The sequence below is a fragment of the Suricata suricatta genome, chromosome 2 (assembly GCF_006229205.1).
Source record: "Suricata suricatta isolate VVHF042 chromosome 2, meerkat_22Aug2017_6uvM2_HiC, whole genome shotgun sequence".
NCBI lineage: Eukaryota > Metazoa > Chordata > Mammalia > Carnivora > Herpestidae > Suricata > Suricata suricatta.
In genome coordinates, this window is record NC_043701.1 from 136,525,690 (window position 1) to 136,539,712 (window position 14,023).

Consider the following 14,023-nt stretch of genomic DNA (forward strand, 5'->3'; position numbering starts at 1 on the left):
CCCTATGGCTATAAGCGAGGAAAAGAGGCGGGGCATCCTGAGGCTGGCTCAAGTCAGTTCTGGGAGGGGCAGCCCAAGAGAGCCCCTCCCGCGGCGGTCGCGGTGGGAAGTGGGCGAAGGAAGCCAGTGCGGGAGGTTGCGCCCCACTGGCCCGTTCGTTTCTTCCTGGGCCTGGAGAGAGTGTTTTAGAAGCGCACGTTGCACTTGCTCAGGATAGGCCGAGGTAACGCTAGCTGAGTCGTTCCAGAAGTCCAGCACAGAGACGGTCTTTGCAGGGTATGGCAACCACCACGGCACAGGAAGTTGGAGAGTCGTACGTGACCCCCGTGCTGCGCAGCCGCGCCCAGTGGCGCCGGACACCGCGCGGGCACGCGCCGGACGCCCCACCCCATCCGTGAGGAGCGCGCGCGTGGCCTCGGCCCCATCCCCCGCACGCGCAGTCCCTACCGCGCTACCTCCGCCGTTCCCCGCCTCCTCGTCTCTGAGGCTGCCCTCGTCGCTGCCTGACCCGAGGTCCAGCCACCTCAGCTTTTCTGGCCCCCGCCGACGGACAGAAGCAGCCCAGCCCGGGGGCGGGGGTGCCTACGGTCCTCGTTGCCGTTCTGGAACAGGGTGGAGTGGGCAGCGGGCGGCGTTGCGGGGGCCGGCGCGGTGGACAGCCGCGGGGGCATCGGCGGGGTCCTGGCGGGGGGAGGACAGGGTTGCGGCGGGCGGAACGGTGTCTCCTTCACTTCGCCCTCCAGCCGCGGGAGCTGCAGCGCGACACTGAGCGAGCCGAGCGGCCTCAGCTGCAAGCGGAGCGGCGGCAGCGGCCCCTCTCAGGAGACCACCAGGTAAGTCGCTCCCGCGTCACTTAGCCGCTTGGGCCCCGACGGCCAAGCAGGACGCCTTAGCCAGACTTGGGGTCGGCCCTGGCTCCCTAAGATGGCCGCGCCGCCCCGCTGCTCTTCGCCTCTCTGTGTCTGAGACCCTCTTCTGGCCCCTTGACCTGTCCCTGACTCGCTGACCGCACTTCTTGTTCGTCCCGCAGATCACCTCTTCCTGTGGCCTCGCCATGGCTACCTACGGACAGAGCTGCGCGCGGCGTAAGTAGAGCACAGATGTCTGCGGGATGGGGCGGGGTTGGCCAGGAGTCGAAGCGGGTCCACCGGAAAACCGCAACTTCTTTCCCCTAATCTCTCCAAGGACTTGGAAACTCGCTGCTTTCGCTAGCCGCGCCGTCGTCTGACCGCCCCAGCTCTGCGGAGGAGGGGCTGGGCTGCGGGATTTCAGATAGAGGGACTAGGTGAGGGGAGTCGGTCTGTGGACACATTCACCTTCAGCTCTTGGACGTGCCTTTGAATAACTCGAAAGCAAAAAGTTATTAAGTGTTGGATTCAGCCTTTGGAGGATTGGGTCAGTCACTTTTTTTAGAGGAAGTAGTAACCCCCCTGGTGAGAGCACAAGGTCATTACACGTGTTCCTAAGGGCGTGGACGTGCTCTGTAGAATGAATGAGCTGGTGTAACCACCACACTGCTTGTCCTTAAGCCGCATGGCATTGGCCAAGGACTTGAGTGTCATATTAATATGCTTAAAGTGCCATTTGATAGTTCGTTGGTGTAGACACTTGAGTGAATCCTAGATTATCGTGTTTTTCCGTAAATTCTGATACTTAAATTACCAACATGTTCATTACTTATCTCTTCTTACTCCAGAATATTGGTTTTGAACTCATTGAGGATACTAAGAGGTCTGTTATGGGAGAGGGTCTTGTCCTACGTTTTGGTTTTATATCATTTAGTTAAATCAGCCCATTCCAGTGAATTTTGGCAGAGCTATCTGTGTGTATAGATAATGTTTATGTGTTTGGTTCTTTGTACCTGTTGGGTCCTAAGAGCTGAGGCTGTAGATACTGTGTGAATCTAGGAGTAGAGTTTGTTTTTTTGTTTTGGAAGGAATTTCCCAAGTTTGTATAGCCCCTTAGTATGGTTACTCATTTTAGAAATAAACCTTTATTTTTGATATCTCTTTCATGAATCATTAGAGTACATACAGTTTTAGTGTAGCTCCTGGTAGCATTGAAAACATATTCAATTTAAAGATAGCAGTGGGTGATAATCTAGTTCCTGGACAGAAAGTGGGAGAACAGGAATGTTAACTGTAATGTTTCTTCCCACCAGCAATGTGTATTCCTCCATCATATGCTGACCTTGGCAAAGCTGCCAGAGATATTTTCAACAAAGGATTTGGTAAGATTTTTCTTTCTTATCTCTTTTTTCTTTTCCTTTCCTTCTTTCTTTACTTCCTTTTCTTCCAGATCAGAAGTGAAAATGTGTTTGGATTGCTTTGGGAAGTAAATAACTATTTTTCAAGTTGTAAATATCTTGCTGTATTAGTTTGATTATTGGATACATTTTAGATGAAATTTCTGTTAAAATGGTAATGCACATCTTTCTCTACTCCAGTTTCTGACAGCTTTTTCAAACTGTAGTTCATGGATTTTATCTGTAAGAAAAAAACAGCTGTGCTTTAATTTCTTTCAGATACAGCTGAGGTCTTGGTTGACTAGAATTATGATGTTTAACCTGTTTTTGCTTTGGCAGTAGTTATTCCTACTGGATTATAGATTTTTTCAAATGAATTTGGGTTTTCTTCTTGAAGATTTGTTCTACATATACCCTGTCTACTTTAGATCATTTCTCTAGTTATTTAGTAGATTAATCCCAAAGGAAACTGTGTTTGGGATAATTGTTCTAAATGTCTGTTTTATAATAAACTGTTGGTTATTCTGAGACTTAAGTTAATTTTCTGATCTGATGTTTAGGTTTTAAAATGGTTTGAAAGCCATTTTTTGGTGCCAAATATATGTCAGAACACTAGGCAAAGCTGCCTCGAGGTGTTTTGTGCTGTACATGTTAGTTTACATAGAGTAATTAAAAACTTTTTTCATCTAGATGTTGTATCGACTCACATTTTTATGCCCTTATGAATATATGAAGTTTTTCTGTTTTTGTTTTATATGTTTTCAGCTATTAGTAATGCATTTTTTTACACAGAATAATCATTTTGTCATTTTTTGCTCTCTACTTGAAGGTTTTGGGTTGGTGAAACTGGATGTGAAAACAAAGTCATGCAGTGGTGTGGTGAGTGTTAGATACCTAATAAATTCTGATGAACCTTTAAGTAATTTTTCTTTTTTTTTAATTTTTAAAAATGTTTATCCATTTTTGAGAGAGAGAACGCATATGAGTAGGGGAGGGGCAGAGAGAAGGGGAGACAGAATCAGAAGCAGGCTCCAGGGTGTGAGTTGTCTGCACGGAGCCCGACACAGGGCTTGAACATAAGAACTGCAAGATCGTGACCCCAGTCGAAGTTGGACTTCCAACTGACTGAGCACCCTGAGGCCCCCAAATAATTTTTTAATCTGTAAAATAGTCACCACTGAAAGATGTCTACCTATTTTATTTTGAAGAAGAGGCCGAAGTTAATTTCGTTTTCAGGGATTTGCGTGAAACTTGATTTACTTGGGCTTTGGATATGATTTCTGATTTTTGGGTGGTCTTTTGCCATATTAGTTTGTACACACAGGAAACTCCAGAAAGACTGGTTATTTGGGACTGTTTACTCAGTGAGATTACAAGCTTGAAGGTAGTACTTTTTTGTTAATCCTTTTTATACATATTAAAAGCTTGAGTTTTGGGCATAAAGATATTGAGTAACTTAGTTTGAGTGTACTGATCAGTTATATAAAGGGAATATAGTAGCTGTGCTCTGTCTGGAAGATTTCCATGAGTATTTTGTGAATTTTGAGTCCTGATTTGAGTATTTTTAAAGAAGTTGATATTTTGGTGTTTGGATGTCTTGATTCTGCCTGAACTCCCTCAAGGGAAGTAAAATAAAATTTAGTTTTGTCAAATATTTTTTTTCTGCAGAAATGTTTTGTTTTGAGGGTTTTTTTTTTCCCAAGGTTTATTCATTTATTTGAGAGAGAGAGCGCGCAGGTGTGCACATGAACAAGGGAGGAGTAGAGAGAGCATCCCAGGCAGGCTCCACAGTGCTCCAATGCAGGGCTTGAGCTCTGCAAGACCCTAACCTGAGCCGAAACCAGGAGTCAGATGCTTGCTTGACTGAACCACCCAGGCGTCACCCTGTTTTGAGATTGCTTTGGGGATGGTTATATGTGTGAATATTGAATATTAACTGATTATTCTCATAAGTTCTTGACTCTATTATTAACTCCTTCAGCTCATATGTAACTGATATTTATTAAAATTAATCATGTTGTAGTTTCTTAATGCACAGACTTGGATTTCTGGGGTTTATATTGATCACATCTGTCATTGGGCCTCTGTGTTCTGGAAGAAAGCCTGAGTATTCACTGGTTGTGCTGCTTACCTGCTCAGAGTAATAATACAGAGAAGTGACTTAGTGTTTGTTATGTTCCCATTCTTAACCTTTTGAGGTCCCTTACAAACACTTGCTGTTCACTTGTGGAGTCACAAAAGCCTTCTGAGAAAAAGGAAGACTCAACCCTTATGTTCAGAGAGCTTATTTCTTGCTGGTTGGAGAGACTGAATAAACTTTAAGCTGGAGAACAATCAGAGAAGTGTCTAGTACTAACTAGATTGATTATTCAATCAAAATCTTTGTTGGAGAGAAAAGGCTTTTTGTGGACAGGGTTAGGAAGGTTTTATGGAAATACGTTTAAGATCATGAGGGATGTAGGGGCACCTGGGTGGCTTGGTTGAGTGTCCGGCTTCGACTCAGGTCATGATCTTCTGGTTCGTGGGTTCGAGCCCCACATACAGGGCTCTGTGCTGACAGCTATCTCAGAGCCTGGAGTCTGTCTTCAGATTCTGTGTCTCCCTCACTCTCTGACCCTCCCCTGCTCACACTGTCTCTCTTTGTCTCTTAAAAAGTAAATAAAATACATTAAAAAAAATTTTTTAAAAAAGATCATGAAGGATGTTTATGAGTTGGATTCCACACAGTATGTTTTGTTTCCATTTAATGTATAACTCAATGTGGTACTGCTCTTGTAGTATGTACCTGGCCACAAATAAGTCCCACTAACAGCTTGTTCTGTTTTCTCACCTAAACTGTAACGATGTCCAGTTTGCTCCAGAATGTAGAAGCCTTAAGTGTTTGGTGATGGAGTGAAACGTGTAAACTCGGCCAGTGATGTCATCTGGTCCATTTCTGGTCCCACATGGTGATCTTGATTCTGTGTCTTAAGGACTCCTTGGATATATATATAGAGAGAGAGGCTGGCTGGCTTGTAATCTATAGGCTGATGGATGGCATGGGTGGAGCCTCAAGAGTCATTAATCTTTGTCACTCAGGATTAAAAATAGCTACTTCTACACATTCCCCATTCCAAGTATCTGCTAGAAGAACATGCTCCATAAGTATTATTTTAATAATGCTTTCCTTTTGTGTAGAGCACAGGAAAATGTGCAAAGCTTTCACAGTGCCAGTCTAGTTTACTCCTCCAGAGGTAGATTTTGTTACTACATTTCAGAAAACTGAGACCCAGAAAAGTTAAGCGTCTTCCTTAGTGTTGCTCATTTACTAAATGACAGCCAGAACTGGATACCAGGACTCTCTTAATTTTACATCCAGTGTTTTTTCCTAACAATCCAGTGCTTGTTAGTATGGGCACTGGGTACCAGGCCTTGACTTGAGATTTCTGTTAAAGCATCTTATGTCAGGAGATGGGAGTTTGTCTCCCTGTAGAGCAGTAGTTACACAAATGTTCTGTGTTCTAAGTGAGGGATGATTGGCCTTTCCTTCCACTGATACATTTTTGTATTTTCTCACTCTAGCAGGCATCACAATTTCAGGTTGAGTTCTCTTTAATAGTTAGATCAACTGCCTTCTTTAGACTTGGCCCTCTATTAGCTAAAGTGTGTAACCATCATTAGCAGAGAAATTGTGAATCAGAATCCTCTGTGTGTATTTTTGTATTTTAACTTGGAAGTTTGCTCGTCTGTATAATAAACTTTGAAAGATTGTTAGGTTTTTGGATTTTCCATAGCAGATTTTAAATTTCAGTAAGCCCTCCATATTCCTTCTTTTCCAGTTGGTGTGCAGTTAGGGATTGGCAACTTATATGTATTTGCTGCAAACATAAGATTATATGATGTACTTTAAATTGACTCATTAGATGCATTTTTTTACTGATGTTATTTATTGAACACAATATAGTTTACATTGTGCATGATAAAGCCAGTTGTAGAGTAAATCTCTTGTAATTCCCCTTTCCCGGTTTATTTCTTTTTCAATGAGTATGTGAAAGATTGTTGGGGAGGTATGAAACCTGGTGAAAACTCTTCATCTCAGAAAAATAGAATATTGGGGTTACCAAAGATGTTAAATCTTTTCTCATGGCATGAATTCCTACAGTGGGGTGCTTTCTCTTTTCGGAATTTTCAGCAAACGTGTCCTAATAGTATGTCAGTCATTATAAATGCACATTTTAGTGATGGGGGGGTCTGTGATTAACCATACTGACCTTTGTGGTGTTTTATTTAAGATCAGGCAGAACGGAAACAGTGCCAAAATATTCATTCCTCCCCTGCCACCTTCCCTGGTTTCTGAATTCCAAATAAAATCACCTTAGTGGAAGTTTCCTTAAAAGGTGTACAGTTTGTTGTTCATTTGATAATTAGATACAGGTTAACTTGTGATTGATTTGTTGGAAATGTCTGGTGTAAGTAAGGTTGCAGTTAGTAACTGTCAGGCTAATTTGTTCTTGTATGTACTCACAGTAGCAGAAGATAAGAATATTTGGGAAACTAGAAAAAAAGGATTAGTGAAGTTAACTGTTAGTGGGTTTTTGTGTAAGTTAGGCAGTGATTCTTCTAGGCTTACAAGAAAGTTCATGAAGTCATTATTGTCTTATTAGGAATTCTCAACATCTGGTTCATCTAACACAGACACTGGTAAAGTTACTGGAACCTTGGAGACCAAATATAAATGGTGTGAGTATGGTCTGACTTTCACAGAAAAATGGAACACTGATAACACTCTGGGAACAGAAATCGCAATTGAAGACCAGGTAACAATTTGAACATGTGTTTTAGCATTAATTTATTTTTGTGATTCAAAAGGGAAATAATGATGAAAACAAATTTTTTCTTTCAAAATAGATTTGTCAAGGTTTGAAACTGACATTTGATACTACCTTTTCACCAAACACGGGGTAAGCATGGACAGACATTTTTATCTGCTTTAAATTTTATTTTTCAGTAGTCTCTACATCTTGTGTGGGGCTTTAGCTCACAACCCTGAGATCAAGAGTCGCATACTCTGTTGACTGAACCAGCCAGGCACCCCTTTATCTGCTTTAATTTTAAAAGCATTTCGGTATATTTAGGAAAGATGCACATTTACTGTTTGATAGCTTTCTTGACTGCCTTGTGGTGAATTTGTGTTTTTGCCTTTGGAAGATGATGAGTATTATAGTTGCTATTGTTTGCTTTCCTTCAGAGGTTTGCCTCTTTTCATTGTGGCACTAACTTGGGTAATTAACATGTTTCTAATAGGCTTTTGTGACTGATTGCCAGTCCTGCAAAAAGCAATCTTCTGATGGTGGTAGAAGTCATAACTCCATGTCCCCTTGTTTTTAGCTCACTGAGCTATATTTTCTTTACCTCTTAGGATTATCCTGCTACTGCTTTTACTCCCCAGTTATACGGCAGGTCATAAATCTCCTTTGTGCTTTCTGGGCAGAAGTTAAGTACGTAAGTCTTCCCACTGGCATCAGTTTGAAGTTAGTTTGTTCTTTTTCCAGAAAGAAAAGTGGTAAAATCAAGTCTTCTTACAAGAGGGAGTGTATAAACCTTGGTTGTGATGTTGACTTTGATTTTGCTGGACCTGCAATCCATGGTTCAGCCGTCTTTGGTTATGAGGGTTGGCTCGCTGGCTACCAGATGACCTTTGACAGTGCCAAGTCAAAGCTGACAAGAAATAACTTTGCAGTGGGCTACAGGACTGGGGACTTCCAGCTGCACACTAATGTGTGAGTATTTCTTGTGTGGGATATTGGGACATAGGACGTGGGGATGATATTGATGTCACCTGTTCTAATGAATCCAGGTACAATATAAAGAATTTATTCTAAAAATATTTTTAAATTTATTTATTTGAGAGATTGTGTACATGTGGGAGGGGCAGAGAGATAAGGAGAGAGAATCCCAAGCAGGCTCTGAGCTGACAGCTCAAACTCACAGACTGAGATCATGACCTGAGCTGAAATCAGGAGTCAGATACTTAACCAACTGAGCCACCCAGACGCTCCTAAAGGATTACTCTCTCACAAAAAGATCATCATCCTTGGGCATTTCTGGGTGCCCCTAGAAGTGTATAGTAAAAAATGTTAGTCTGACTTTTATTGTGGAGAGAGTAAATGCTTATTTTATATGAGGTTTGATGTGCTTTGGATTTTTAGGAAATGCTAATATGTTGTCAAGTTACCATTATGTTCCTTTGACATGTCTGTGATATGTGAGGTTCTGAGTTGGTAGGATGGCCTAAAATGTATGGTGTTTTTACCTAACCCAGATTAGGTGTATATATGGAAAGGATTTAAGAATTTTTCTCCCTTATAAAAACCATGGATTATTAAATAACAAGTACAAAGAAGAAAACCAGAAATTTCTCTAATCCTATTATCTTGATGTATAATCTTTGTTACCTGTTAGTGTTTCAGAGTTTTCTCTTTTTATATGTAAATAAGGAAAATACGTATCAGAAAGGCTGGTTTCTAATCCTTCCCTACTACCTTAATACATTTTGATAATTTTCCTGTAATGTTATGTATTCTACAACTGATTGTTAGTGGCTGTGTGGTAATTCCACTGAATGATTTATCGTGATTTGTATGAACTTCCTTTGGGGCGTAGATTGGGATAAAGACCTTTTAAAACCTCGTGTTTTCAATGGAATGCTAGAGACCCATGTGAGCAGTGCTTTTTGTTTAACTATAATGCTACAATAATCAGCTTAGTGTCATAGACATTACAATGTCTGTTTCAAATTTACTAATTAAAAATATCTTACAGCAATGATGGGACAGAATTTGGAGGATCAATTTATCAGAAAGTATGTGAAGATCTTGACACTTCAGTAAACCTTGCTTGGACATCGGGTACCAACTGCACTCGCTTTGGCATTGCGGCCAAATATCAGTTGGACCCCACTGCGTCCATTTCTGTGAGTACTTCTGTGGGCTTAGAGTGGGCTCTTTGTTTGTGGGAATTCATCTTTGAGTAGATTGAATTGTATTGAAAGTTTGAACTGTGGTTCACACTATCCCTAGTTTACTCCTGGATTGGAATTAGAATTTGTAATGCTGGGTTTTCTGTGGAGACAGTATTAGAAGTTTGTTAACAGGTCACAGGAGTTTGTTTAACCTCAAAAGCTGCTCAGTGTGGATAATAACCCTGAGCTACAAGCCTGTCCGAGCTCAGGGAAGCCAGTGTTCTGGGCCCAGGCCAGGAGTACTAGCATTTTAATTGTTACTTTGTCTTTCTGTAGGGAAAAATGGTACTGTGTTAGTTTGACTTTGTCTTTATGGTTAACAAAATATCTTTAGACTTGATCTTCAGGGTCTGTGGTACAAATGCCATTTTGCAGGTGGAGATCCCAAAGCTTAGAGAGAGAAAAGACTTTGATAACACTTTTAGGCCCAGAGCAGAAGGGGTGGAACCCGGATTGGACCTGCACGTCTTTTGGTTTCCCTCTTATCGAGGGTGACCAGCTGCTTTTCCTGAGACTATTCCAGCTTTAGCATAAAAGTCCTACATCCCAGGGGCGCTGGCTCAGTCGGCTAAGCCTCCCACTTGGCTCAGGTCATGATTGCACTGTTTGTGAGTTTGAGCCCCACAGGGGGCTCTGTGCTGACAGCTCAGCGTGGAGCCTGCTTCGGATTCTCTGTCTCCCTCTCTCTCTCTGCCTCTCTGAAGTCTTGCGTCCCAAGAACTCCCTTCTACCTGTCCTTGGTTAGTTGGGGTGGATGGCTACCCTAGTTCTGTTCTTAGGCTTTTTTTCTTTTTTTTAATGGTTGTTTTTGAGAGAGAAAGAGTGTGAGCAGGGCAGGGGCAGAAAGAGGGGGGAGACACAGAATCTGAAGCAGGCTCCAGGCCCTCAGCTGTCAGCACAGAGCCTGATACGGGGCTCTAACCCACGAATCAATGTGATCATGACCTGAGCCAAAGAAGTTGGATGCTCAACTGACTGACCCACCCAGTGGCACCAGGTTTTTCTTATTTCATCCCTCAGTCATAGTGGGTTTAGGGTAAACGGAAGTGTGGTGTCTGAGAGTGTGGAGGCAAGGGCCTGGCTCTAGTTTCAGGCACATCAGCAGCTGTTCCCGTATGTCAGTTGCTCACAGGTCAGGCACTGCTTGTGCTGTATGTACTGGGAATGAAAGAAAGTTAAATCTTCCACGAGAGTTATTTCTGTTACATAAAGTGATTTTCATTCCTGAGAACAATGTTTAGGCAGTTACATTTTAGCCTCATTCTTATTTTAGGATAGCAGTTGTAAGCAGAGAGAATGAGGAGCACCCAGAATGCTTTTCCCATTGGCAAGGCAGTGATTCATTTATTTTTTCCTTCTCTGTTTCCATTTACACTGTAGCAGTAAAAACCTCAGGGTTCACGTAGCACACTACTCTCTGACAGCTACATCGCTGTTCTCTTCAGATGTGTGTCTGCCACCATCACATTTAATGCCAGCTGATGGAGCACTCTCAGTCTAAAATGGGAAGGCAGCTTTGGCCTGTGTGCCACTGAGTGACTCTTGGGGATTAGTTTGGAAATGTATCTCACATTTCTAGTGCCGCTGGGCCCCCAGTCTAGCATCTCCGTGAAGAAGTATTGCCCATCACAGTTTCATGGCTTAGTTCTATTCTAAAATAGTAGAAACTTGTATCCAGTTTTGTCTGAAGCTCTTTCTTGGGCACAAGATAGTCACTAGTGGGGCATTTCTTCCTTAAGACTCACTTGGTCATTGGTGCTTGTGAGGACTTGGCTGTCGTGCTGAGTGGACGGAAATGCCGTCCATGTATGTGAGTTCTGCTTGTATGTACATCATTTCTGTCTCTGGGCTGGACTGTTTTGACGTTACACGTTACAAAAGAGTGTAGACATTAAATAATTTCCAAGTCTCTTTTTATTCCAGAGGTTTTCACCTTTTACAACCAAGAAAATTGTGTCCTACTGACAATTTGACTTTGAGTTTAATTGATAAGAATTAAGTGGCACCTGGCTCTCGTTTGGCTTAATAACAGTATTAAATTTTATCTCTCCACATGTGAAAAGAAAAGCAGAACACTTCCTAATTGCATGATAGGGAAACCTTCAGGGGCTTTGTCTCTCCATTCAGAAATTTTTCTGTAAATTTGTTTTTGTATTTTATTTTAGGCAAAAGTCAACAACTCTAGTTTAATTGGAGTGGGCTATACTCAGACTCTGAGGCCTGGTACGTATTCTTGATAAGTAGGATTTTTCTGATGGTGTTCTAAAAAGTATTTTTTATTTCTCAGTTTCTTACTTAGTAAGCCTTTCCAAGAAAAAGTAGAATAAACATGATCTATCTTTCGTCACACTTTTTTAATTCTTTTTTTCCCCCTTTTGCTGGGCTGTTTGAAAGTTGCAGCTGTCGTGACACTTCCTAAATGCTCCAGTGTGCATCTGCTCAGAATAGGAACGTTCTGCTCTCCTGCACAGCTCATTGCTTTCATTGTTTGGTCTCTGTAGTCTCATTTACTTTTATGTACTATTTCGAGCCTTGCTATGTTTTCTAGAGCAGCACTACCAAATTTCAGTGTGAGTGAATCACCCGGGGAATCGTCAAAATGCGATTCTGAGCCCGCAGATACGGGATGAAGGGTTCTGTCTTCCTAACAAGCTCTGTGTGATGTCAGTGTTACTGGTTCTTGGGCCACATTGGAGTAGCAGGTTCCGAAGCACTTGGAACTTATGCCCTTAGCCACACTCCCCAGTTAACAGTTGCCACATCTGTGTTCTCTGTCCACGTCTGCATACAGAATCCTTCCCCCCTCCATGTACCCTTAAGAATTATTTAAATGTTTTGCAGACATGTGGATACACCAGCCCTGATGTGCGTGTCCTGGGGTTAAGACATTTTTCTTCATAACTGCAATACCACTGTCGTAACTAAGGAAATTAACATTAGTTTAGCAGTACATAATATGTAGTCTATATTCCGTTTCCCCCACTTGTCAATTGTAGTTTTCCTTTTCAGGGTCCAGTTATGCTTTTCTTTTAGTCTGGACAGCATGTTGAATATTCTTATATTTTCTAGAGCATTTGGAACTTTATTAATAACATTTTTATTCTCTGAGACTTCATCTCTTAACCTAGGATGGAGTCTTCGGGATTCTCTCTGGTACCTCTGATACTCCCAAGTGCCCTCTGGTGGCCGGCACTAGTAGGTCATCTGACAGGCTGAGGAGGGACAGGCAGGCTCTGGGGTGATTATTAAAGACTGCAGAGTTTCAAATCATGGTTGCCTGCTTTTGTTTACAGGTGTCAAGCTTACACTGTCTGCTCTGGTAGACGGGAAAAGCATTAATGCTGGAGGCCACAAACTTGGGCTTGCCCTGGAGTTGGAGGCTTAATCCAGCTGAAAGAAACCTCTGGGAATGGATATCAGAAGATTTGGCCTTAATATATTTCCAGTGTGACCAGCAGGCTTTTTTCCCCCCAAGAAGGTGATCAAAACAAAGGATGATCTAAACAAGAGCTGTATTTTAAATATTTAGACAGTTCCTTGTTAGCTGGTTTCTAGTTGAATCGGTTATCTATCTAGTTACCGATGCTGCAGTCGTGCAGTCACCCATACATTATTTAAATGTATTTAACTGTTAAATGCGCTACCCACCAATAATGAAATAGACCTTTATGAAAACTGTGCAATTGTGTGCATGTTTGTTTTTATGTTCCTATTAACACTGAAAATTGCCAGTGAATGAGATGGATCAGTGAAGTTTTAAGGTTAGGTTAAAAATTTTTTTGTTAAATTCAACCATCATTAGAATTACTTTTGGTATCCCAAAACATTACAGATTATGAATAAAACAAGTATACGTAATTAATGACTCCAAGTATTTGCAGAGTTAAACATTTGCCAGCTAGGGTCAAATCTCCCTTGTATCTAGATAGTACTTTAATTTTCTGGTGAGCATTTTGGTTTTTACCTAAATCTGTGCCATTAAGTCCTCTGTGTCCCTAAAGTAACTCCATGAGCTTTTTGGACTACAATAAAATAAGAGGATATATGCCTTTATACCTTCAGTTGTAAGTTTGTCCAAAATTCCATTGGATTACTGTTGACCCCAGGAGGGACTGGAGAGTCAGTGATGAAGAAAGGAAGAGGAAGGGATGGTGCCGAAGGTTAGCCCCACACACACACCTGTGTCAACCATCGCTGTGGGGACCAAGCAGGACCCCAGATGCGATGGGACAAGGTGTAGGCAAGTGGAGTGAGGAGTCCGGAACCAGAGGAACTGAGAAGGGAACATGGGGCCTTGGTCAGACGTCAGTCACTTCTTTCTAGGCAGACCCTGACTAAAAGGGTTGGGCTTACGTGTGAGACCAGAAGCAGTGCCTTCAGGGTTTGTGAGCCCCTGGCCCTCATCTGCACTTGGACTGATAGAAATTTATAGGTGATTCTGGTTGGAAAAGCAGGAAAGAGCAGGTGTTTTGATGGGAGGAGATAGTTTGAAGGATGTGGTCAACAGAGAAGGGAGAGATCTGTTCACAAACTTCTAGACTCAATGTACCTCAAAGCCTTGGGATAAGAAAGCTCAGGGATAAGAAAATGTAATACTTTAAGACTCAACCAAAAAGTGATACATGCTGAAAATTTCTAGGTCAGAATCTGATAAGAGATTAGAAACCCAAACAAGCTTTCCACATTGGGTCAATAAAAGGCTCCTGGGGTGCCTGGGTGGCTCAGCATGCACGCATCTGACTTGATTTCAGCTCAGGTCACGATCTCATGGTTGTGAG

At 42.1% G+C, this 14,023-nt stretch overlaps 1 protein-coding gene across 1 annotated transcript; it reads left to right on the forward strand.

Moving 5' to 3' along the window:
- The first annotated feature begins 689 nt into the window (after nucleotides 1-689).
- On the forward strand, nucleotides 690-12,928 carry VDAC2 (voltage dependent anion channel 2). Its single transcript, XM_029932010.1, has 10 exons — nucleotides 690-833; nucleotides 1,031-1,085; nucleotides 2,162-2,230; nucleotides 3,075-3,124; nucleotides 6,889-7,041; nucleotides 7,133-7,185; nucleotides 7,777-8,004; nucleotides 9,047-9,197; nucleotides 11,411-11,468; nucleotides 12,539-12,928. The coding sequence occupies exons 2-10, from the start codon at nucleotides 1,055-1,057 to the stop codon at nucleotides 12,628-12,630; spliced, it is 885 nt and encodes a 294-aa protein (XP_029787870.1). The 5' UTR covers nucleotides 690-833; nucleotides 1,031-1,054; the 3' UTR covers nucleotides 12,631-12,928.
- The last annotated feature ends 1,095 nt before the right edge of the window (nucleotides 12,929-14,023 follow it).

Excerpts from the sequence above, each read along its gene's own strand:
- VDAC2 (XM_029932010.1), top strand. The coding sequence starts at position 1,055 with ATGGCTACCTACGGACAGAGCTGCGCGCGGC. Across the intron at positions 8,005-9,046 it reads TTCCAGCTGCACACTAATGT|CAATGATGGGACAGAATTTG; the intron begins GTGAGTATTTCT and ends AATATCTTACAG. Across the intron at positions 9,198-11,410 it reads ACCCCACTGCGTCCATTTCT|GCAAAAGTCAACAACTCTAG; the intron begins GTGAGTACTTCT and ends ATTTTATTTTAG.